The sequence below is a fragment of the Miscanthus floridulus genome, chromosome 17 (assembly GCF_019320115.1).
Source record: "Miscanthus floridulus cultivar M001 chromosome 17, ASM1932011v1, whole genome shotgun sequence".
In the NCBI taxonomy this organism is placed as follows: domain Eukaryota; kingdom Viridiplantae; phylum Streptophyta; class Magnoliopsida; order Poales; family Poaceae; genus Miscanthus; species Miscanthus floridulus.
This window is the reverse complement of record NC_089596.1, coordinates 13,980,345-13,999,392: the sequence shown is the minus strand read 5'-3', so window position 1 is coordinate 13,999,392 and position 19,048 is coordinate 13,980,345. Positions and strand designations below refer to the sequence as shown.

Below are 19,048 nucleotides of genomic sequence, written 5' to 3'. Positions count from 1 at the left end.
GATGCCACACATCGGCTATCGGAGTTAACTACAGCCTAGGGAAGCTTGTCTTCCCTTGCGACTTCTTTTGGAGAAAAGCTCCAAGTAAGCTTTTTCACCGTTCCTTCTTTGGATGTTCGCCTTTCTTTGGTCCTCATTTTTTGCTTTTTTGTATCTTTTTTGCTCAGTCCTTCTCTCATGATCATACCGGCTTCTTTTTCTCATCTGAAAACGAGAAAAAGTTGTCTTCAGAAGTGAGCGCCCTAAAAGCTGATCTTGACCTCCTCCGAGCCGAGATGGAGGCTGAGCGTCAAACGCATCAGGATGAAGAAAAATCTCTTCGTGCTCGGGCTGTTGAGATTGAGAAGTAGAGGGATGCTGCTCTTCAGGAGGCTCGAAAGAACTTAGAAGCCGTGAAGAACTTGGAGGCCGTGAAGGAGTGCAACGGTATTGAGGGTTCTTTTTGTTTCTTTCTGTATTCAAATTCTCTTTTCTGCTGACTTGTTGTTTGCTATCTCGTTCAGCTCTTTGGGTTGAAAAGCAGAAGCTCTCAGAGGGCGTTGAAGAAATGAAGACTCTTGTTCATACAAGTCACAACAAGGCTGAGGAGGTAATTACTCATGCTGAGGAGGAACTCACGCTTGCTAAGTTGATTAGGCGTGGAGCTGATAGAGATCTTGTGTAGGCCCAAAAAACATTGAAGACTTGTCTGGCAAGTTGGCGACAACTACTGAAAATTGGAAGGCTTTGTGGAAATCCTTTCGTTCAGTAGCCAACGTTCTTTGAACTCCAGCGGATGACGGGCAATCTTGGGCTCAGTTGATTCCTCGAATTTCGACTCGTTTCTAAGAGTTTGTGAAGAGGTGCGCTCAACTGTGTACCAAGAATGTTCGGGCCCAGGTCCGGGTTCTTTCTCCAACGGCTCCTTTGTCCAAGATAGCAGAGGAAGCTGATAGTCAAGAGTACATTGATGCCGTTGAGAGGATGGAGCCTGAGGCTGAAGACTTAGCTAGCAGAATAGTAGATAATCTCAACATTGTTCTCTCTTCTCCTAATGATGAGGCTTGATGTATTTGACCTTTAGGCCCGTGCCTTGTAATATGACATTATGCCTCTTTTGAATGAAGATTTTTGTTGAGGGTCTTCTCTGCCCTGATGCCTTGTTTATTCCTTTGGATGATTTGTCGAGTACTTTTCTGTTTAAGTAAACAACTCGTGTTGACGACCTTTCTTGATCTGTCGAGTGCTTGTCCGGCCTTCTCTTGTGCCCTGTAAACAACTCGTTATATGTATGTCTTTGTGTTGATGACCTTTCTTGATCCGTCGAGTTGTAAACAACTCGTTATATGTAGATCTTTGCGTTCTTGGGTATCTCTAGTATAGCCCTCGAGCCTCTTGCTATTTGGTGCAAGTAGTTGGAGGGTCTTGCTTTTGATATTGCTCTGGTCTATGCCCAGGCTTAATTTCAGTTGTTTTGATTTTATTTCGGGTTCTAGCTTGTTAGCTACCCTCATCAGTGAGCTCAAGCATCTTTTCAGCTATTTTGCTCTCGGCCGGGATGCTCAAGCGTATTTTCAGTCATTTTGCAATTTATTTCGGGTGTTAGTTTGTTAACTACCCTCATCGATGGGCTCAAGTGTTTTTTCAACTATTTTGCTCTCGGCCGAGATGCTCAGGCATCTTTTCAGCCATTTTGCATTTTATTTCGGGTGTTAGCTTGTTAGCTACCCTCATCGGCGGGCTCAAGTGTCTTTCCAACTATTTTGCTCTCGGCCGGGATGCTCAGGCGTCTTTTCAGCCATTTTGCATTTTATTTCGGGTGTTAGCTTGTTAGCTACCCCCATCGGCGGGCTCAAGTGTCTTTCCAACTATTTTGCTCTCGGCCGGGATGCTCAGGCGTCTTTTCAGCCATTTTGCATTTTATTTCGAGTGTTAGCTTATTAGCTACCCTCATCGGCGGGCTCAAGTGTCTTTCCAACTATTTTGCTCTCGGCCGGGATGCTCAGGCGTCTTTTCAGCCATTTTGCATTTTATTTCGGGTGTTAGCTTGTTAGCTACCCTCATCGGCAGGCTCAAGTGTCTTTTCAACTATTTTGCTCTCGGCCGGGATGCTCAGGCGTATTTTTAGCCATTTTGCATTTAGGAAACAACTCGGATAGAGCCATGAGACATGTTTGTCGAGAAATAATCATCTTTATTGATCATGAATATTGATGTGTTACAATGATACATTGCGGTATCTTGTTGATCATGAACGTTGACCTCTTGTGTCTTGTATACATATTCTCCCTTGAGTTATTTTTATGCGTAGAATCTTCGTAGCTGACTGATGTGCCATGTATTGTTGACTTCTTTTCCATCTTCAATTATGAGCTTGTATGTGCCTGGTCCGATGACTTTTGCGATGATAAAAGGACCTTCCCATGGACTGAGTAGTTTGTGTCGTCTGTTGGTTTTTTGTATTCTTCTTAGTGCTAGGTCTCCGACTTGTAATGATCGAGACTGTGTATTCTTGTTGTAGTGGCGCCTTAGTCCTTGGAGGTATTTTGCTGATTGCAGGGTAGCGTTTACTCTGACTTCTTCTGTGTTGTTGAGTTCTAATCTTCGGGTGTGTTCTGCTTCTCCTTCGTCGTATTGTTCTATCCTTGGTGACGTCCAGATTAGGTCTGTGGGTAGTACGGCTTTTGATCCATATACCAGCAAGAAAGGTGAGTATCCGCTGGCTCTGCTTATTTGAGTCCGTAGCCCCCATACAACTTTGGGTAATTCTTCGATCCATTTTTGACCCATAGTCTACTAGTTCTTCATACAATCTTAGTTTTAATTTGGCTAGTATGAGTCCATTAGCTCTTTCTACCTGTCTATTGGCTTCTAGATGTGCGACTGATGCGTAATCTATACTGAAGCCACAATCCTGTGCCCAACTTTTGAATTCTATAGCTGTGAAGGGAGAACCCAAATCTATGATGATTCGATTGGGCATGCCGAAGCGGTGCATAATATCTTGGATGAACTCGACCGCTTTGGCTGCGCTGTATTTTACGAGTGGTTTGTATTCGATCCACTTGGTGAACTTGTCGATTGCTACAAAGATGTATTTGAAACCGCCCTTTGCTTTCTTGAGAGGTCCCACTTGATCCAGCCCCCAGCAGGAGAAAGGCCAAGTGGGTGGAATGCAGATGAGGTTGTGGGCTAGCACATGAGCTTGTCTTGCGAACATCTGACAACTTTTGCATCTTCTAACGAGTTCTTCTACGTCTTTCAAAGCGGTTGGCCAGTAGAAACCAGTGCATAATGCTTTGCCGACTAGTGTTCTTGAAGTGGCGTGATTTCCACAGCAGCCTGAGTGTATTTCATCTAGGATTTGTTTGCCTTCTTCAAATGAGACGCATTTTAGGAGTACTCCTGATGATGCGGCTCTTCTGTATAGCTTGTCTCCTACTAGGACGTAATTCTTGCTTCTGTGGACGACTTGTGTGGCTTGCTATTTTTCCTCCAGCAACTTATTCTCTTTGATGTAATCAATAAAAACCTGTGTCCACGAAGTGTTAATCACCAGAATCTGGTTGCCTTTGGCTGTGAGTTCTGTGATTTTCTCACCGGGTTGTTTGATAGAAGGAGCAGATAACTCCTCTATGAATACGCCGGGTGAGACCTCTGCCCTGTCGGATCCAAGCTTGGCAAGAACATCTGTTGTAATGTTGGAATCCCGCAGGACATGTAGAATTTCTAGTCCTTGGAAGTGTCTTTTGAGTTTTTGGATTTCAGCATAGTAAGCACCCATGTTTTCTTTGGTGCAATCCCAATCTTTGTTGACTTGATTGATGACTACTGCTGAATCGCCGTATACGAGTAGTCGCTTAATTCTAAGGGTAATAGCCGCTCTTAGCCCGTGTATGAGAGCTTCATATTCTGCTTCATTGTTGGTGGCTTGCCATAATATCTGAAGGACATACTTTAGTTATCTTCCGTCTAGAGAAATTAGGAGGACGCCTGCACTAGCTCCGCCTAGCTTAAGTGATCCATCAAAGTACATCTTCCAATGATCAAAGATGGCGCTTGATACGGGTTGTTGAATTTCTATCCATTCGGCAACAAAATCAGTAAGGGCTTGAGATTTAATTACTTTCCGCGGGGTGAAATCGATATTGAGAGCACCGAGTTCAACCGCCCACTTGGATATGCATCCTGTTGCGTCTTTGTTGTGTAAGATGTCTCCTAGTGGGAAATCTATCACCACGGTAATCTTGTGGCTTTCAAAATAGTGACAAAGCATGCATGAAGTGATCAGTAGGGCATAGAGTAGTTTTTGCACATGCGGATACTGAATTTTTTATTCTAATAGCACTTCGCTGATATAGTATACTGGGTATTATACTTTATATACGCGCCCTTCTTCTTCCCTTTCCACTACTATTGCTGTGCTGACTACAGTAGTAGTTGCTGCAATGTATAGCATTATGTCCTCGTCTTTCTTTGGAGGTGTGAGGACTGGTGAGGAGGTGAGGTATGCTTTAAGTTTCTTGAAAGCTTCATTGGCTTCTTCCGTCCACTCGAACTTGTCTATCTTCTTTAGTAGTTTAAAGAAAGGCAACCCTTTTTCGCCGAGTCTTGATATGAAACGGTTGAGTGCTACCATGCAGCCTGTTAGTTTTTGTACGTCTTTGATGCTTCGAGGAGGGCCCATCTCTGTTATTGCTCGAATTTGCTTGGTGCTTGCTTCGATTCCACGATGACTGACCAAGAATCCGAGTAGTTGTCCTGAGGGAACTCCAAATACACACTTATTTGGGTTTAATTTCCACCTCCACCTCTTCAGATTCTTGAAGGTTTGTTTTAAGTCTTTAATCAGTGTATCTGGGTTCTTTGTTTTTACAACCACATCATCCACGTATGCTTCTACGTTTTCACCGATCTGATCACCGAGGCATGTTTGGATGGCTCTTTGGTAAGTGGCTCCAGCATTCTTAAGTCCAAACGACATGGTCCTGTAGCAGTATGCGCCGAACGGAGTGATGAAAGATGTCTTGCTTTGGTCCTGTTCTTTTAATGCGATCTAGTGATACCCGGAATAGCAATCAAGAAAAGATAATAGGGTAGATTCTGCTGTTGAATCAACTATCTGATCAATGCGTGGTAGCCTGAACGGATCTTTTGGGCAGTGTTTGTTGAGATCTATGTAGTCAACACACATGCGCCACTCGTCTGTGTTCTTTTTCTGTACCAGAACTGGATTTGCTAGCCAATCCGGATGTAGAATTTCCCTGATGAATCCAGCTACCATTAGTTTTGTAATTTCCTTTTTAATCGCTGCCTTCTTGTTAGGAGAGAATCGTCGTAGTCGTTGCTTCACAGGCTTGGAGCCTTCATTGATATCAATTCCATGCTCAGCCAACTCTCTTGGGACCCCTGGCATATCGGCCAGCTTCCAAGCGAAGATATTCTTGTTGTCCTAAAGAAAATTGGTGAGCGCGAGTTCTTATTTTGCCGATAGGTGGGCACTGATAGTTGCTGTTTTTGTGGGATCACCGGTGCCTAGGTCGATTTACTTCACGTTGGCTTCTTTTGGTGGTGCTAGGATGCTTGATCTCTTAGCCGATATCTCTAGTTCTTCTTGGCTTGTTTCTGCGGCGATAGTGGCTATTTCTTTTCTTCCATCGTTTGCCTATGCCTTTGCTGTAATTTGGATCGCCTATACGTCGCAGTCAAATGCGCGCTTTAAATCGCTCTAAAGAGAAAGAACTCCGTTAGGCCTTGGCATCTTAAGCAATAGGTATAGATAATGCGGTATTGCCATGAATTTTGCTAGTGCTGGGCGCCCAAGAATTGCATGATATGAGGAATCGAAATTTGCGACTTCAAATTTGATGAACTCTGTGCGGTAGTTCGAGGGAGTCCCAAAGGTAACCGGTAGAGTGATTTGTCCAAGTGGCATTGCTGCCTTGCCGGGTACTATGCCTTAAAAAGGTGTGCTTGTTGTTGTGATCATCCCGGCGAGTTGTAGTCCCATCTTCCTTAGAGTTTCTGAAAAGATGATGTTGAGTCCTGCTCCTCCGTCGATTAGTACTTTCGTGACAGTCATGCCGGCGATGGTTGGATCTAGAACCAATGGGTAATGACCTACGTTTCCTACGCTGGTCCACTGGTCTTCTCTTGAGAATTGAATTGGGTACTCTGACCAGTTGAGATATCTTGGAGTAGCGGGTTCTGCGGCCATAATTGTTCGTAGCGCTAGCTTTTCTTGATGTTTGCTTCTGGAGTCTGGAATCTCGGCAAAGATTACTACTACTGTTCCTCTGGATTTTTGGAATCCCTTGTTATCATGGTTGTCTCCTTCTTTTTTCTGATTGTCTTCTTTATTGTTTCCCTTGCTATCTTTTCTAGTGTACCTTTCGTTGAAGGTGTAGCAATTTCCAATGGTGTGCCTCCCATTGGGGTGCAAAGGGCAGCGCATGTTCTCGATGTTGTCATATCTTCTGGGCTTGGTAATTTTCTTTGGTTTGTCAGCCATCGCTACCGTGTTGTCTGGACCTCGCTTTCTTTCCTGATGTCTGTTGTTTCGAGGATTTTGCCTGTCCGGGTTATCTCTGTTGTTCCTTTCCAGGAATCTTTCTCTTGTTTTTTCTTCTGCAGTAATCATCTTTTCTACTGTTCTACTGAATTTTTCGTTATTTCTTGGGTTTTCTTTGTAGAAGTCTTGGAATTGCCACCTAGCCATGATTTCGTGAGAGAAAGCTTAGATTACTTCTCGTTGTGTGATGTCATATACTTGAGCTCGTAGTTCACCAAATCGTCGATAGTAATTTCTGAGACTTTCACCTCCTTTCTGCTTGAGTCCTTTTAATTCTGCGCGGGTGATTGGATGTGTAATAATTCCTGCAAAATTTTCATAGAAAACTCTTTGTAAGTCTTCCCAATTTCTGATTGATCCGGGATTTAATTTGTCAAACCATTGAAGCGGCATGGTTTCTAGGGCCATGGGGAAGAACAAAGTTTTGATGTCATCGTCTCCTCCGGCTAATTCAATCGATTGTGAGTAAATCCTGAGCCATTGCTTCGGTTCGGTCTTGCCATCGTATTTGGAGTGGTTGGACGGTTTGAACTTGTGAGGTAGCCAAATCGAAGCGAGTCTGTTTGCAAAACAGGAAAATCTATCGTGTGTTCTGGCTTCTGTATATTCTGATTCTGCGCCCCCTTCTTGCCAACTGTCGTCTTGGTAAGAGTAGTTTTGTGTGGCTGTCCGAGTAGGTGCTCTGCTTCTGTCCTTTCTTGGTTGCTCGACTCGGTTATTTTGACTGTGATTTCTCTGGCTTTCTCCGTTGTGACTTCCACTTGGTCCTAGTCTTTCGAAAGCAGACTTCCTTTGATTTTGATCTTCCTGTTCATGAGATGTTGTTTTTCCGTCGTTCATTTTAAAGATTGTTGATCGAAGAAAATCTTGAAGCTGTTCTTGTTTCTCATTGGGATGTGAGGTCGTCCTGAGTTCTTTTAGTGCTTCCCGGATCTTATCGTAGGGAGTACTCGCTGCTCGTCCTTCTTCGATTTCTCGTTCTGACTTTCTTCTATTGTACTCGGCTAGGTCTGATTCATATTTGATCCAAGTGTCTTTCCGCTGTTTCGCATGGCGTTGTCGTCCTTGCTTCAATTTGTTCTTTCTTTCTCTTGCTTGTCTGTGGCTCTTAGTCTCACCATCGTATCCCTGGATAAATGGTGATATATTGGACTCGGATTCATCTAAAGACCTTACGTCAGGTGCTTCTGGGGGGATCAATGGTGATCGAGGATGACGAATCATGAGTACTTCTCTAGCATGAGTTGTTCTATCACCGTCGTTGATTTCTGTACTGGCAGAGCTATTGATGACTTTAGTAGAGGTCTCAAAGTCGTAGATGGAATCTCCTTCTTGGTAGGGCAGAATTACTGTTGTCGTGTCATCGACCAGTTGGGCGTCGTCATCCTCAGGAATGGTATCTGTCTAGTGAATGATGCAATCTTGAGATGTTATGGTTAAAATGAGACCTTCCTGGGCTCCCTTCAGTGGCATTCTAAGCATGGGATAAGTGGATCTTTCGTGCCATGTCTGATAGGATGTTGCCATGTTGTGAAGTCCGAACGAAAAAAGACCCGACTTCTTTGAAGTATTCTGGGTGTACTCCGAATAGTATTCTTGATAGGTTGACGTCATGTCCCGGGGCTTTGTCAGAAAAGAACTCAGAAAAGACTTCGTTTCGGAAGCGGAACTTGAGTTTAAATCGGACACGTGAATTTGCAAGAACTGAGTCGGATTGAGCCGTGCGAATCTTCCGGCAAGCTGATCTGTCATTATCGTCGAAATAGGATGGTCCTGATGATGATCTAAATCTTCAAGGAGATGGCCTTGGAGCTTGCCATCGTCGCCTGCCTTGCAGATCCATGAACCGAAGATGAAGGTCGATCCCTTCGAGAAGATCATGTTGTCGAGGTCCATCAAGCTCTCGGATGCAAAGTCGCCGAAACCCCCTACTTGGCATGCCAGCTGTCGATGTTTCACCACCGATAGCCTACCACGGGGGTACCCGGGGCAGTATGTTCGGGTTTTAGCGTATGCAGAACTCGACGGTAAACGCAAGAGACAGTCGATTTATCCTGGTTCAGGCCCTCGATCGCAGATCGAGTAATAGCCCTACGTCTAGTCGGTGTTAGCCTTTGCGTTGGATTGATTGTGGAGTGTTGTGTCATACAATTGTTCTATTGAACTCCCGATCTAAGGAGCCCTGCCCTCCTTTATATAGTCAGGAGGTCAGAGTCCTAGTCGGTTTACAATGAGAATTTCTAGTAGGATTATAGAGTAACACTGCTACTAAGATTACAGGGGAAGAATCCTAATTAGACTAGGTCTTCTCCCTTCCTTGCGGGGTATCTCGTAGGTCCTGCACCGACAGTATCCTCCCTCTAATTATTCATATACTGAGCTCCTTGTAACTTTGTTCTGCCTTCCTTAGTGAAATAGAAGCAAACCTTCTGCTAAAAATGCGCCTCATTAAAAAATAGACTGTTTAATCTCCTATTTATTTCTGAATTTTGATATATTATAGGAGACCTCAATGAGAGTTTCTACATTGGCCCTATTGATGATGGTGATACGCACAATGATGTAAACCAGCGGCCTTTAGAAGGTACTTATTTGCTTTGTCATCTCTTAACAACCGATAGGTTTGCTACCTCTATCAGGATAATTTTTTGGACTTTGTAATTTTGTTCTGCCTTCCTTGATGAAACACAAACGGATCTTCTGCTAAAAATACACCTCATAAAAAATGTTAAATCTCCTATTTACCTTTTGAATTTGGATATATTATAGGAGACCTCAAGGAGAGCTTGTACATTGGCCCTATTGATGATGGCGAAACGATAACGATGTAAACCACTGGCCTTCAGAAGGTAATTATCTGCTTTGTCATCTCTTAACAACCGATAAATTTGCTACCTCTCATCATGCATTATCTAATTGTCTATGGATATCATCAGATTCCATTTTTTTTCTTTGAACAATTGTTTCTTTTTTTCTATCTTTAGAGCACTTGCCATCTTCTAAGGACACAATGAAACTATACATTGCAGCTGTTATGTAAGTATTAGAAGAACATTGATCCCATAACATGAATGAACTTGAAATTTCCTTGCGCAGGTTAGATTGGGTGATTCTACCTGCGAGCAATGAAATACAGAGCTAAAATGCATCAAGGTATTTATTTCTTCTGCCTATTATTCGAATCAGTAATATTTTACATTTTGAACCTCTGATGCCCGTTATCTACTTACTGTTTTAGTGGTTTTTGCACTTACAGGAACTTTAGGTGTGGCACTATACAAAACGTATCTTTCCAACAGAGCTTGCTGCCTATTCTTGACTGATGTTACTTACCTTCCCTCTATTTTTCCAATTTCGTTGTGTGCTTCTGTTGCGCAGGCATACCTACCTTTTCTGGTAACACCTACCCTGATTGGTGCAATTTTACATTTCCAGAGGACCATGCCTTTTTTAACTGTGTTGTCCTTCATCGGTTCACAACGGTCGGTTGGTATGCTGATTCTAGGTTGGCCATCCCAGTCAGCCCCTAAAACTCTTAGTACTTCTTTCAATTCACTTCTTCCTCACTTGCAGCTTCTGTGTAGGTCCATGTGCTTTGTCAGCGCGATTATCCATATTCAGTGTGTTATGAAATATTGCTTCTTCGCGGTTTAGAGTCCCATGTTTTCTTTTCCTCCAAATTCTAAGGGAGCTTCCATCGAGCAACGGGTGTTTGGGCAGGCGAACATTCTTGCCATTATCCCCTACTTTTCATACTTTGTCACTTTTGTTTACTCAGGTGTACACGTGTTGTTTGGGCAGTGGACGTTGTTGGCATTTCCCCCTTTTAGGTATCTTTCTTTAGGTTGGTACTAATCTGAGTTTTCGCACTCATATGAGTCTTCGCCAGGTAATATGCGTTGTAATCGGGTGTTCTGAGATGTGACCCCGACAGGTAAAGGTTGCATCTATTTTTCTTCAGATACAAAAAAGTGTTCATTCTAAATCACTATTTATAGTTACAATCAATGAGATAATTACAAAGGGCACATACTTACAGTCAATGAGATACAATACGACTACTAACTTTAAAATCAGCATATAGTTCTACAGAACTTCTCCAAAGTTCCTAGGCTTCAATTGATTAGAAACTCTTCTTGATCTTCATGTTTCCGATTTTTTTAGACCTCACTTTTTAAGGTATAAAACTATTCATTTCTTTCAACAATGTTTTCTAGATGACCTGCCTATGCCAAATGCCATCTTGAAATTCCTAGATCCTCATATGTACTGTTTTTCTTTTGCTACGTGGGTGGCCAAAGGTCTAAAATATCAGTCCAGATGTTCGTGTGCAGATTTTCGTCTTTTTGGTGTGTGTGTGTGCGCGCGCACATGTGCCTTTTAATTTTGTCATTCTGTTTGTTTACAACTAAGGTAACATGTCTTGCCACTTTAGAATCGAAGCTGCATCTTGAAGTCTGGTGTACAATGGGTGAGGGTGCTAGCCTGGCTTGACGCTTTACAATTATGGCGGCATCTTCTGCCTTGACCTAATAGAAAATCACACGCTAACGGCTGCTTCTTCCTTGGAGGTATGCTAATTTTTTCACTGTTCCTCTATTTGTCCTTTCTTTACTATCCTAAATGTGATTGAAGGTATGTTTGCAAAATATTTATGGTCTGGGAAAGTAATATTTTAATCTAATATAGCTTTGGTTTTCCCTCTCAGTGCCGCTTCATTGAGGGCACCTTGAGAAAGTTCATATCTCAGGATGATTAGTATAGCTGTAGCCTACCTTATTTGTGAAAGACCGAAAAATCTAGATTTTAGCATCCCATCAATTTCAAAGTTGAAAGTCCAATTCAAGATTGGCTATATCACTTGCAGTAAAAAAATCAACAGAATTTAGGTTCCAAACAAATTTGCTTTTCTCTAAAACTATTTTGAGCTGCAGAGGAGTGCCTCCATCCTCATGATAGAATATTGAAATCTCAAACATGTTCAAATTTGTAATAGTTGGTGCCAATAATTTTGTATTGACATTTTCGTATGCCACTAATGGATTTTCAGAAGAAATAGAGGAGAGTGGGTTCCTTTGTTTTCGCTTTGTATAAATATGACTGACATGCCAATGATTCTTTTTCCCTCCTAGGGCGCTCTTGCTCTTGTGCTGTCTTTATAGCACACCATTTTAGATCAGATATAAGTTTAGTTTCATATGTCTTGCCTAAAAAATATAGTTGATGGATAATTGGTAGGACTGCAAAACCCCCGGGTCAAGTGACTACCGACGACATATAGCACTGAGTTAATTTCATTTATAAGGGGTTTACTCAATTTCCATCTCTCAATGTATAGGATGGCATGGTGCTATTTTCTCTTGTGTGTTATATGGATCTACATAGAATTGCCATACTGAATTGGACAAATTCATTTAAGGTACAACTATAGAAATTCATCCTTTCTGTACACTTCTACTAAAAAATTGTATGGACACAGAGGTCATAGTAACCCTTCACTACTATTTTTTCTTTCGCTCTTGGCTTCTCCACCTCAAACCCAGACCTTCAGTACATTGATAGTTTATAACCATTGCTTAATCTGTTATGTAGCCAATCAAGAGCTTCACCGTCTAAGACACCAACAACATGTCCCTTGTGAAAAGCACATCATGTGGTCAGAGCTGGGAGGCAGATCGAAGCTGGAAACTTTATTAGCGGCCGTGACGATCGGTACAAAGCTCAAGAACAGGCACCACCTGCCTTAGCAGATGCATATATATCTGATGCTGTGAACTCTTGCATGCGCTCCCCTATCAACGTGCATCTATCTATGCATAATATCCCGTCTTGTGTTGTCTCACAGACTATCCCTCCTTAGCGTTCAAGGTCTATCTACTATGATTGCTTCTGTGGATTCGTCTGAGAAGCCGGAGGAGCCGAGGAGTAGTGGAGAAGCCGGATAAAGTAACGAGAAGCATGAGATTGTAACGTATCTTTTTATCAGCCTATGCATATAGCCCCATCTATTGGAATTCTTTGTATATTCGACATACTATGAAATTTTCACTGTGCTCATCAACACGCGCGAGGGCGCACGCCCCATACTAGTAAGGCATATTTGAAACTCAGGAATTTTACAGAAATTATGTGAAAATTTTACAGAAACCAATTCATGGACATCAGAAACTTTGCTTCTCTAAGTTAGAGGGGGCAATTCTTAAGAGCCTGAGTCCCGTGACATGTGATGCATACGAGGCTGTTGTGACTGGGATCAGCAAGCTAATGCCAGTAATTAAGACCCTATTTGGATTCATTATCTGTTAATAATTAGCTGACTAATATCTCATATCTAATATTAGCTATCTAACTATTAGCTACCTATTAACTAGAGGGTGATTGGATACACAGCTAATGAAAAATACTACTAAGATAACTATTAGCTGTTGATTTGGTCCAACTAGTGAGATAGTTACTATCTAGTGATCTAGCTAACAATTTGCTATTTTATTAACTGCATCTGTTTGGATCCAAGAGAGAGAACTATTAGCAGATAGCTATTATCTATAATAAGATCCAAAAAGGACCTAAACTTCGGCAAAAAAAAAACAGGGGGGGGGGGGGGGGGGGGGGAGAGATCTTTACCTCCGGTTATACCCTCTAAGTGATGAAAAAAAGTATTTTGAATATGGCTTGAATTGGCCTAATTCTGGCCTACTTTGGATGTACTCCCGGCCATGGCTGCTTCGAATGCTGGAGCAAAAAGGCCACACCTGTCCAACCGTCCCCCGCCGCCAACTGCGTTTATATACTGATGATGATGGATGATTCATCAGGAGCACATTTTATCAGATGGCATCGATCGTTTACATTGTTTCATTCATTGACAGCCCCACTCTTGCTGAATTTAGCTTCATAGACCAACTATTGCTGAATTTAGCTTCATTTACATGTGGCTGCAGACGTACATACACATATATGACTGATTTTAGCTTCATCCTACTGGTAGCATAGAAGCCTGTAGGCTCATTTTAGAAAGCACTTGTGTTGTAAATACGACTGACTGCTAACTCATCCTTTTTGCATCTGCAATAAACAACCAAGAGAGAAGCTCGCAGCTAATACATTGATTTGCTAAGTAATAATTAAAAAAAGGACACTATGTTAGACAATTAGATTCGTGTATTAGGATTTATGTCCCCATTAGGAGTGAGGATCATCAAATACGGAGAAATACAATATGTAGATACAACACTTTTTCCTTCAGGCAATTTTCAGCCATTTAAATTGCCAAACTCAGGGCAAACGGGAACTTCACACATTGAGTTGCACTATATCAGTCACATCCACGTTGATGGCAATGCTCAGAATGTTGTTCATCTTTCCAAACCCTCATGCGTTATTTAAACCTCTTACAGGCCTTGAGGTACTCCCTCAAAACATGGGTTTCAGACAATCACGTCATTTGCTGAAATCCTGACATGAAAGCCTGCATCTTCAACCTGTCACATGCAGAAATCATTATTTACAGATGGAAACAAACTTATTTCAAAATTCATACAAGTAAATTAGCAGTCAACAATATACTCCAGAGCAAGGTAAAGGCAGACAAAATGCTTACAAGACCTTGTATGTGGCTTGGTATGAAAAGAAATAAAAAATATATAAATATTTCACCAAAATCCTTGCGCTCAAATGTGTTTGTAAAGTGATCTATGTGTTGGGTGATTCTAGGATAAGTTCATGTAGTGGGTAATGCTAGAAAATGGACCCCGCATTAGATCCACAACACACAAAACAGCAGTGAGACAGACCTTAGTCGCATTTGCATCTCCTTACGTGCAAGCTTTGCATTGTCCAATGTTTTAAAAAACGCTAGACGCTAGGCGTGCGCTAGCCTAAAGTTTAGAGTTTTGGAAGTTTAAACGAGATTAAACGTGATTAAACGTTTTTGGTTTTTTTTTTATTTTTGTGATTCTGAGAGCAAAATCAGTACTAATAACACAACTTGAAGTAATAACAGTGATCACAGATTAGCCCCCACTCCCAGCCTATATCAGATGATTTCCTCTTTAGGTGGTTGGCAACATCGGCGGCTTCTGGAGCCGGTGCTGCAGTACCAGCAGCAGCTGCAGCTTCGGAAGTCGACATCCTAATCCCAATCCAAGAACAAAAGTAGCATAGTAAGGACCAACAGATCAACGCATCCTAAGGACTAAGGAGCAGTACACATTCAATCTTAACCCTAAAATAAATCCCCAATCCAATTCATCAGTTCAGTGATTGACATGCGTTTAATTGAGGTCAAAGTTTAATTGAGCGTTTACCCCCTAAACGCAACGTTGGGCCAAAGTTTAGCGTTTAAACGGGATTAAACGAAGTTTAATAACGTTTTTTAAAACATTGGCATTGTCATTCATCCGTTGCAAAAGTTTCAATTGATAACAAAGTCCCCTTCCTGAATCCAAACAAACAGCAAATATCGGCACATGTATACTATGTATGAAAGAATCCTATCACAGATGGACGAAAACCTTGAAAAGAGAAATTTCCGAAGACAACAACCAATCAACGGAAGAATTCACAAAACATGAAAAGACATGGATAGTATCCCCTCACCTTAATCTTGCATTTCAACATCAGTGGATTCAAGCTCCATACTGTTTGATTGAATGGAGGCAACCAGATCCTCAATTCTCAGAGGAACATGCCTTGCTGCATACTGGAACAAAACCTGAAGATACAAATGGAAAACATAGGTAGATGTGATGGATAGGAAATTGTTTGGAGTACTAATGCACTCACATGTCAGAACTTACTTTTGAATGGCTGTCAGCAAAAGCACGAGCACGGTTTGGCTTTCCAACAAACTGCAGCTGACCGATCTGCATCTTTCCATCCACAAGTTTCACACTTTCATCTCTAACTGCAAAGCGGAGAAGATTCCCTGGTCGCAGGTTTGACTGTAGAATCATATCATATAAGATTAAGTTTAATGATCCAAACAGTCTCAGATGCAGAAAACAGACAGGTTCATGGATCATGGAGGCAGACAGATTGCAAAGAAATCTAAAACTTCTAGTGTGCAGACTGAGTGTACCAATAATTCATTAATCACTACACACATAGCATAAGAGCATTAAGTGAGCTAAATCTATTGATAAGGACAAACCATCAATATAATCATGCACTAAAGGCACCAACACAAAGCTTCGAGCATCATGTGGAAGCTGCTGTCAGATGCCAAATTGAAGTTTATGGGAAAACACTAAGGTGCATGATTTCATGTAATAATTACCCATTTTTAAAGGAAATAAGATGCATTTCAAAGCAATACCTTCTGTATGAATGCACTGTCCAAGCTACCAAATGCAACAGGAGGATCGTCAGAAGTAACTACCCTTCCATCTTCTAGCAGCTCCAACACAAGCTGATAGCACATGAAGAAACAAATGCAATAAAATTATTAATTATAAAACAGTAGTAAGGAACATGCAATACGTCATGTATCTTATTCTTTTCTTTTTGTTAAGAAAATGGTCAAATGTGTTGGCAATAATATAGCTCAAACAACAGGACACAGACATACATGTTGTTCACTTGGTATTTCTCCCTTGTTGTCCGTATCAATAACATATTGGCTACAATTCTCATCTTTCCATACCAGGGCAAGGGGAGTAATCCCAGCTTGATAATGTGCATGCCTGATAAGAAAAAAAAATTGTGAATCCTCGATTGATGAATGAAGTTAACAAACATATATGTGGACATGATTTGCTAGAACATATTAAAAGAAAGACGATAAGGATTTTACTTGTTGTAGAACAGCAAGCCATCTTTGACATAGGGCATGCTGCCCGAGTATGCTGCTTGGAGACCCTCAAGAGTGCAATCGTATACAGGGAGTGCACTGAATCTATATCTATGGTATGTTGATGGAGGATCACCAGCAGAAGTTTCTGCGATCTTAGAGTTGACCCAGAAAAACCTGAACTCAGCAGTGCAGTCATATAGCGAATAGCCTCTCCAACAGATCATATCAATGATATAGTATGTTTCATTAGGCTGCACCACAAACAGTCACATTAGAAACAGGAGTAAAAGAAACAAATTAGTTTAGAATCAAGAAGCTTGCAGCAGATGGAAAATGAATCTGTTTGTTTAGGGTACCTCATGAAAAATGCAATCGAGAATGGAGTACGAACTCGCTGGGCCAGAAATATCTCTCTTTGATCCGTTCGGTAGAGCCGAAGGGAAGCGATGAAGGATGGACCCATTACGAACCCTGCTGATCGTCATGCCATTGGATGACACAACCAAACATCGTTTGCCAGAAGGTCGGGCAAAAATATGCCTATGTACATGAAAGAAAAAAAAAACCAGCAGTGTCAATCCTCCTATATTGTCAATAAACCCTGGTAATTTTAAAACCCAGTAGTACGACAACATTATGCGAAGACAGAACTGGGATGTTTGCTGACCGCAATTGAACTAGCATTGAATTGAACTCCTATATCGCCAATAAACCCTGGTGCATTGAATTGAACTCCTATGTTGTCAATAAACCATGGTAATTTTAAAACCCAGTAGTACACTAATACTACAACATTATGCGAAGACACAACTGGGGTATTTGCTGACCACAATTGAACTAGCATTGAATTGAACTCCTATATTGTCAATAAGCCCTGGTGCATTGAATTGAACTCCTATATTGTCAATAAACCCTTGTAATTTTAAAACCCAGTAGTACTACAACATTACGCGAAGACAGAACTGGGGTGTTTGCTGACCACAATTGAACTAGCATTGAATTGAATATTAGTGGGCAAGTGAGGAAAGGAGGCACCATTGTGGGAGAATAGAGCAGCAAGCAAATAGTACTGGATTGAATGAATAAAAAGGGCGTACACAGTGCAGAGAGCTCCCGCTCTGTGCGGGGTCTGGGGAAGGGTGTCAGTGGCAAGCCTTACCCTCGCCTGTGCAATGCGAGGAGACCGCGACTCGAACCCGGGACCTTTCGGTCACAGGCGGTAAGACTCTACCGCTTGCACCAGGCCCGCCCTTCACTGGATTGAATGAATGAAATCAACAAATTCACATATGCAGATAGGTAGATTAGACAGAAGCAGAGGTGAGGACAGACCAGTCGGTGGCGAGGTGGGGCGGGGCGTCGACCATCCACTCCGGGAGCATGATCTGACGCGCGAACCACCGGCGCGCGTCGGAGCCGCGGAGCCTGGAGGCGGCCGCCGCCGCGACGCCAGCGACGGTGAGCTCGTGCTCGTGCTCATGCCCCTCCTCATGCTCTTCGTACTCCTCCTCCTCCTCGTGAAGACTGGTGGCTGCGGCAGGGGCCTGGGTGGTGAGGAGGGAAGTGGCGAGGGCGCGGGCGCGCGCCTGGGCGTCGGCGCGCCGGGCGGATTGCGCCTGGAGAGCGAGCTCCCGGCGGCGCTGCTGGTCGGAGATGGCCGGTCGCTTGTACGGGCGGCGGGGCTCCGGCGGCGGTGCCATGGTCCCTGACGCCGTGCGCTCGCACCTGCTCGCCGCCGCCAACGCCGCTAGAGAAGGGTCGGTCGTCTTGTCCGAGGGATGGGGAATTTTTGTGACAGTGGGCTGGGCCGGTCGATGGAAATTGGGCCGTAGTCGCGTGGGCTTCGGCCTTGCAGGTCAGTCAGGAGATCCACGGCAGAAAGAATAACCTTTTGGGCTCGAGAACTGGGCCTTGGCTCTCCGGCCCAATGGACCAGATATCCACGGTGGCGGTGGGTGTGGGATGGTGAGTGAGATGATTAGGAGCTTGGGTACTCCACAGCCATCAGTGGAGAGACTAGTCTCATCTCATCACTCACGCGTTGCTACAGTTGCAATGCAATGCAAAGCAAAGCTTCACGTGAGCCTGAGGTGCCAAGAAAACAGCTACTCTGCTCTCCTAGTCCTACGAAAAAAAAGGGTAGATATAATAACAGTGGCTGCCTGGCTGGGGATTAGTTGTACACAGTCGTGGAGCGACGCGTGATTAGTACAGATGATGCACATGCCACGGTGCCATCGTCGAACCAGCTAACCTCCCTCCTTGGTCGGCCGTCTCTTCTGCTGATTCGGAAATACCGTGGGTGGGTAGGGCGTTCGTTTTTGTCCAGACGCGCGTTGGTGGGCCTCAACACAAACACCCCAACACGGTCATCAGCACGGACGCATCCATCTCGCGTTGCTCAAAATAAAATAAAAAAATATCTGTCACTTTCCTCTCGAATCGCTGTCGTGCCCACACCGCGCCCGAGCGCCGTCGCTTGCCTTCCTATCTCCCCATCGCCACTCACCACTCGCCGCAGAGTTCTTCGAGCCGACGCAGCGTGGGCCACAGCGACTGCTCTGGCATGCGTTCTTCACAGCGCCCAGTTGCTTGCCTGACGCCATCCTCCCTCTCCACTGCACGCGAGCGCCCCTTGCTGGCTACCGCAATTCCCCACCAGGTAGTCTGTGGCCGCCGATGACACCGTGTTTCGAGTGTTTTCA

General features: G+C 43.2%; 1 protein-coding gene across 2 annotated transcripts; it reads right to left on the bottom strand.

Annotated features, from left to right (window-relative positions):
• Window positions 1-13,693: 13,693 nt before the first annotated feature.
• LOC136517052 (uncharacterized) lies at window positions 13,694-18,111 on the bottom strand. Of its 2 annotated transcripts, XR_010774187.1 has the most exons (10): window positions 17,676-18,111; window positions 16,700-16,883; window positions 16,344-16,594; window positions 16,119-16,233; window positions 15,867-15,959; window positions 15,349-15,492; window positions 15,149-15,263; window positions 14,932-14,987; window positions 14,344-14,375; window positions 13,694-14,031 (listed from the first exon to the last, which is right to left on the bottom strand). XR_010774187.1 is itself a non-coding variant. In XM_066510565.1 (8 exons), the coding sequence occupies exons 1-7, from the start codon at window positions 18,041-18,043 to the stop codon at window positions 15,150-15,152; spliced, it is 1,269 nt and encodes a 422-aa protein (XP_066366662.1). In that variant the 5' UTR covers window positions 18,044-18,111; the 3' UTR covers window positions 13,694-14,031; window position 15,149. The 2 variants fall into 2 exon arrangements, 1 of the variants encoding a protein (XP_066366662.1); XM_066510565.1 differs by lacking the exons at window positions 14,344-14,375; window positions 14,932-14,987.
• Window positions 18,112-19,048: the final 937 nt, after the last annotated feature.

Coding starts and splice junctions, on each gene's coding strand:
- LOC136517052 (XM_066510565.1), bottom strand. CDS start 18,043: ATGGCACCGCCGCCGGAGCCCCGCCGCCCGTACAAGCGACCGGCCATC. Junction 15,960..16,118: donor AAATACCAAGTGAACAACAT/GTATGTCTGTGT, acceptor ATGTGCTATCAG/CTTGTGTTGGAGCTGCTAGA. Junction 15,264..15,348: donor TTGCTGACAGCCATTCAAAA/GTAAGTTCTGAC, acceptor TTGTATCTTCAG/GTTTTGTTCCAGTATGCAGC.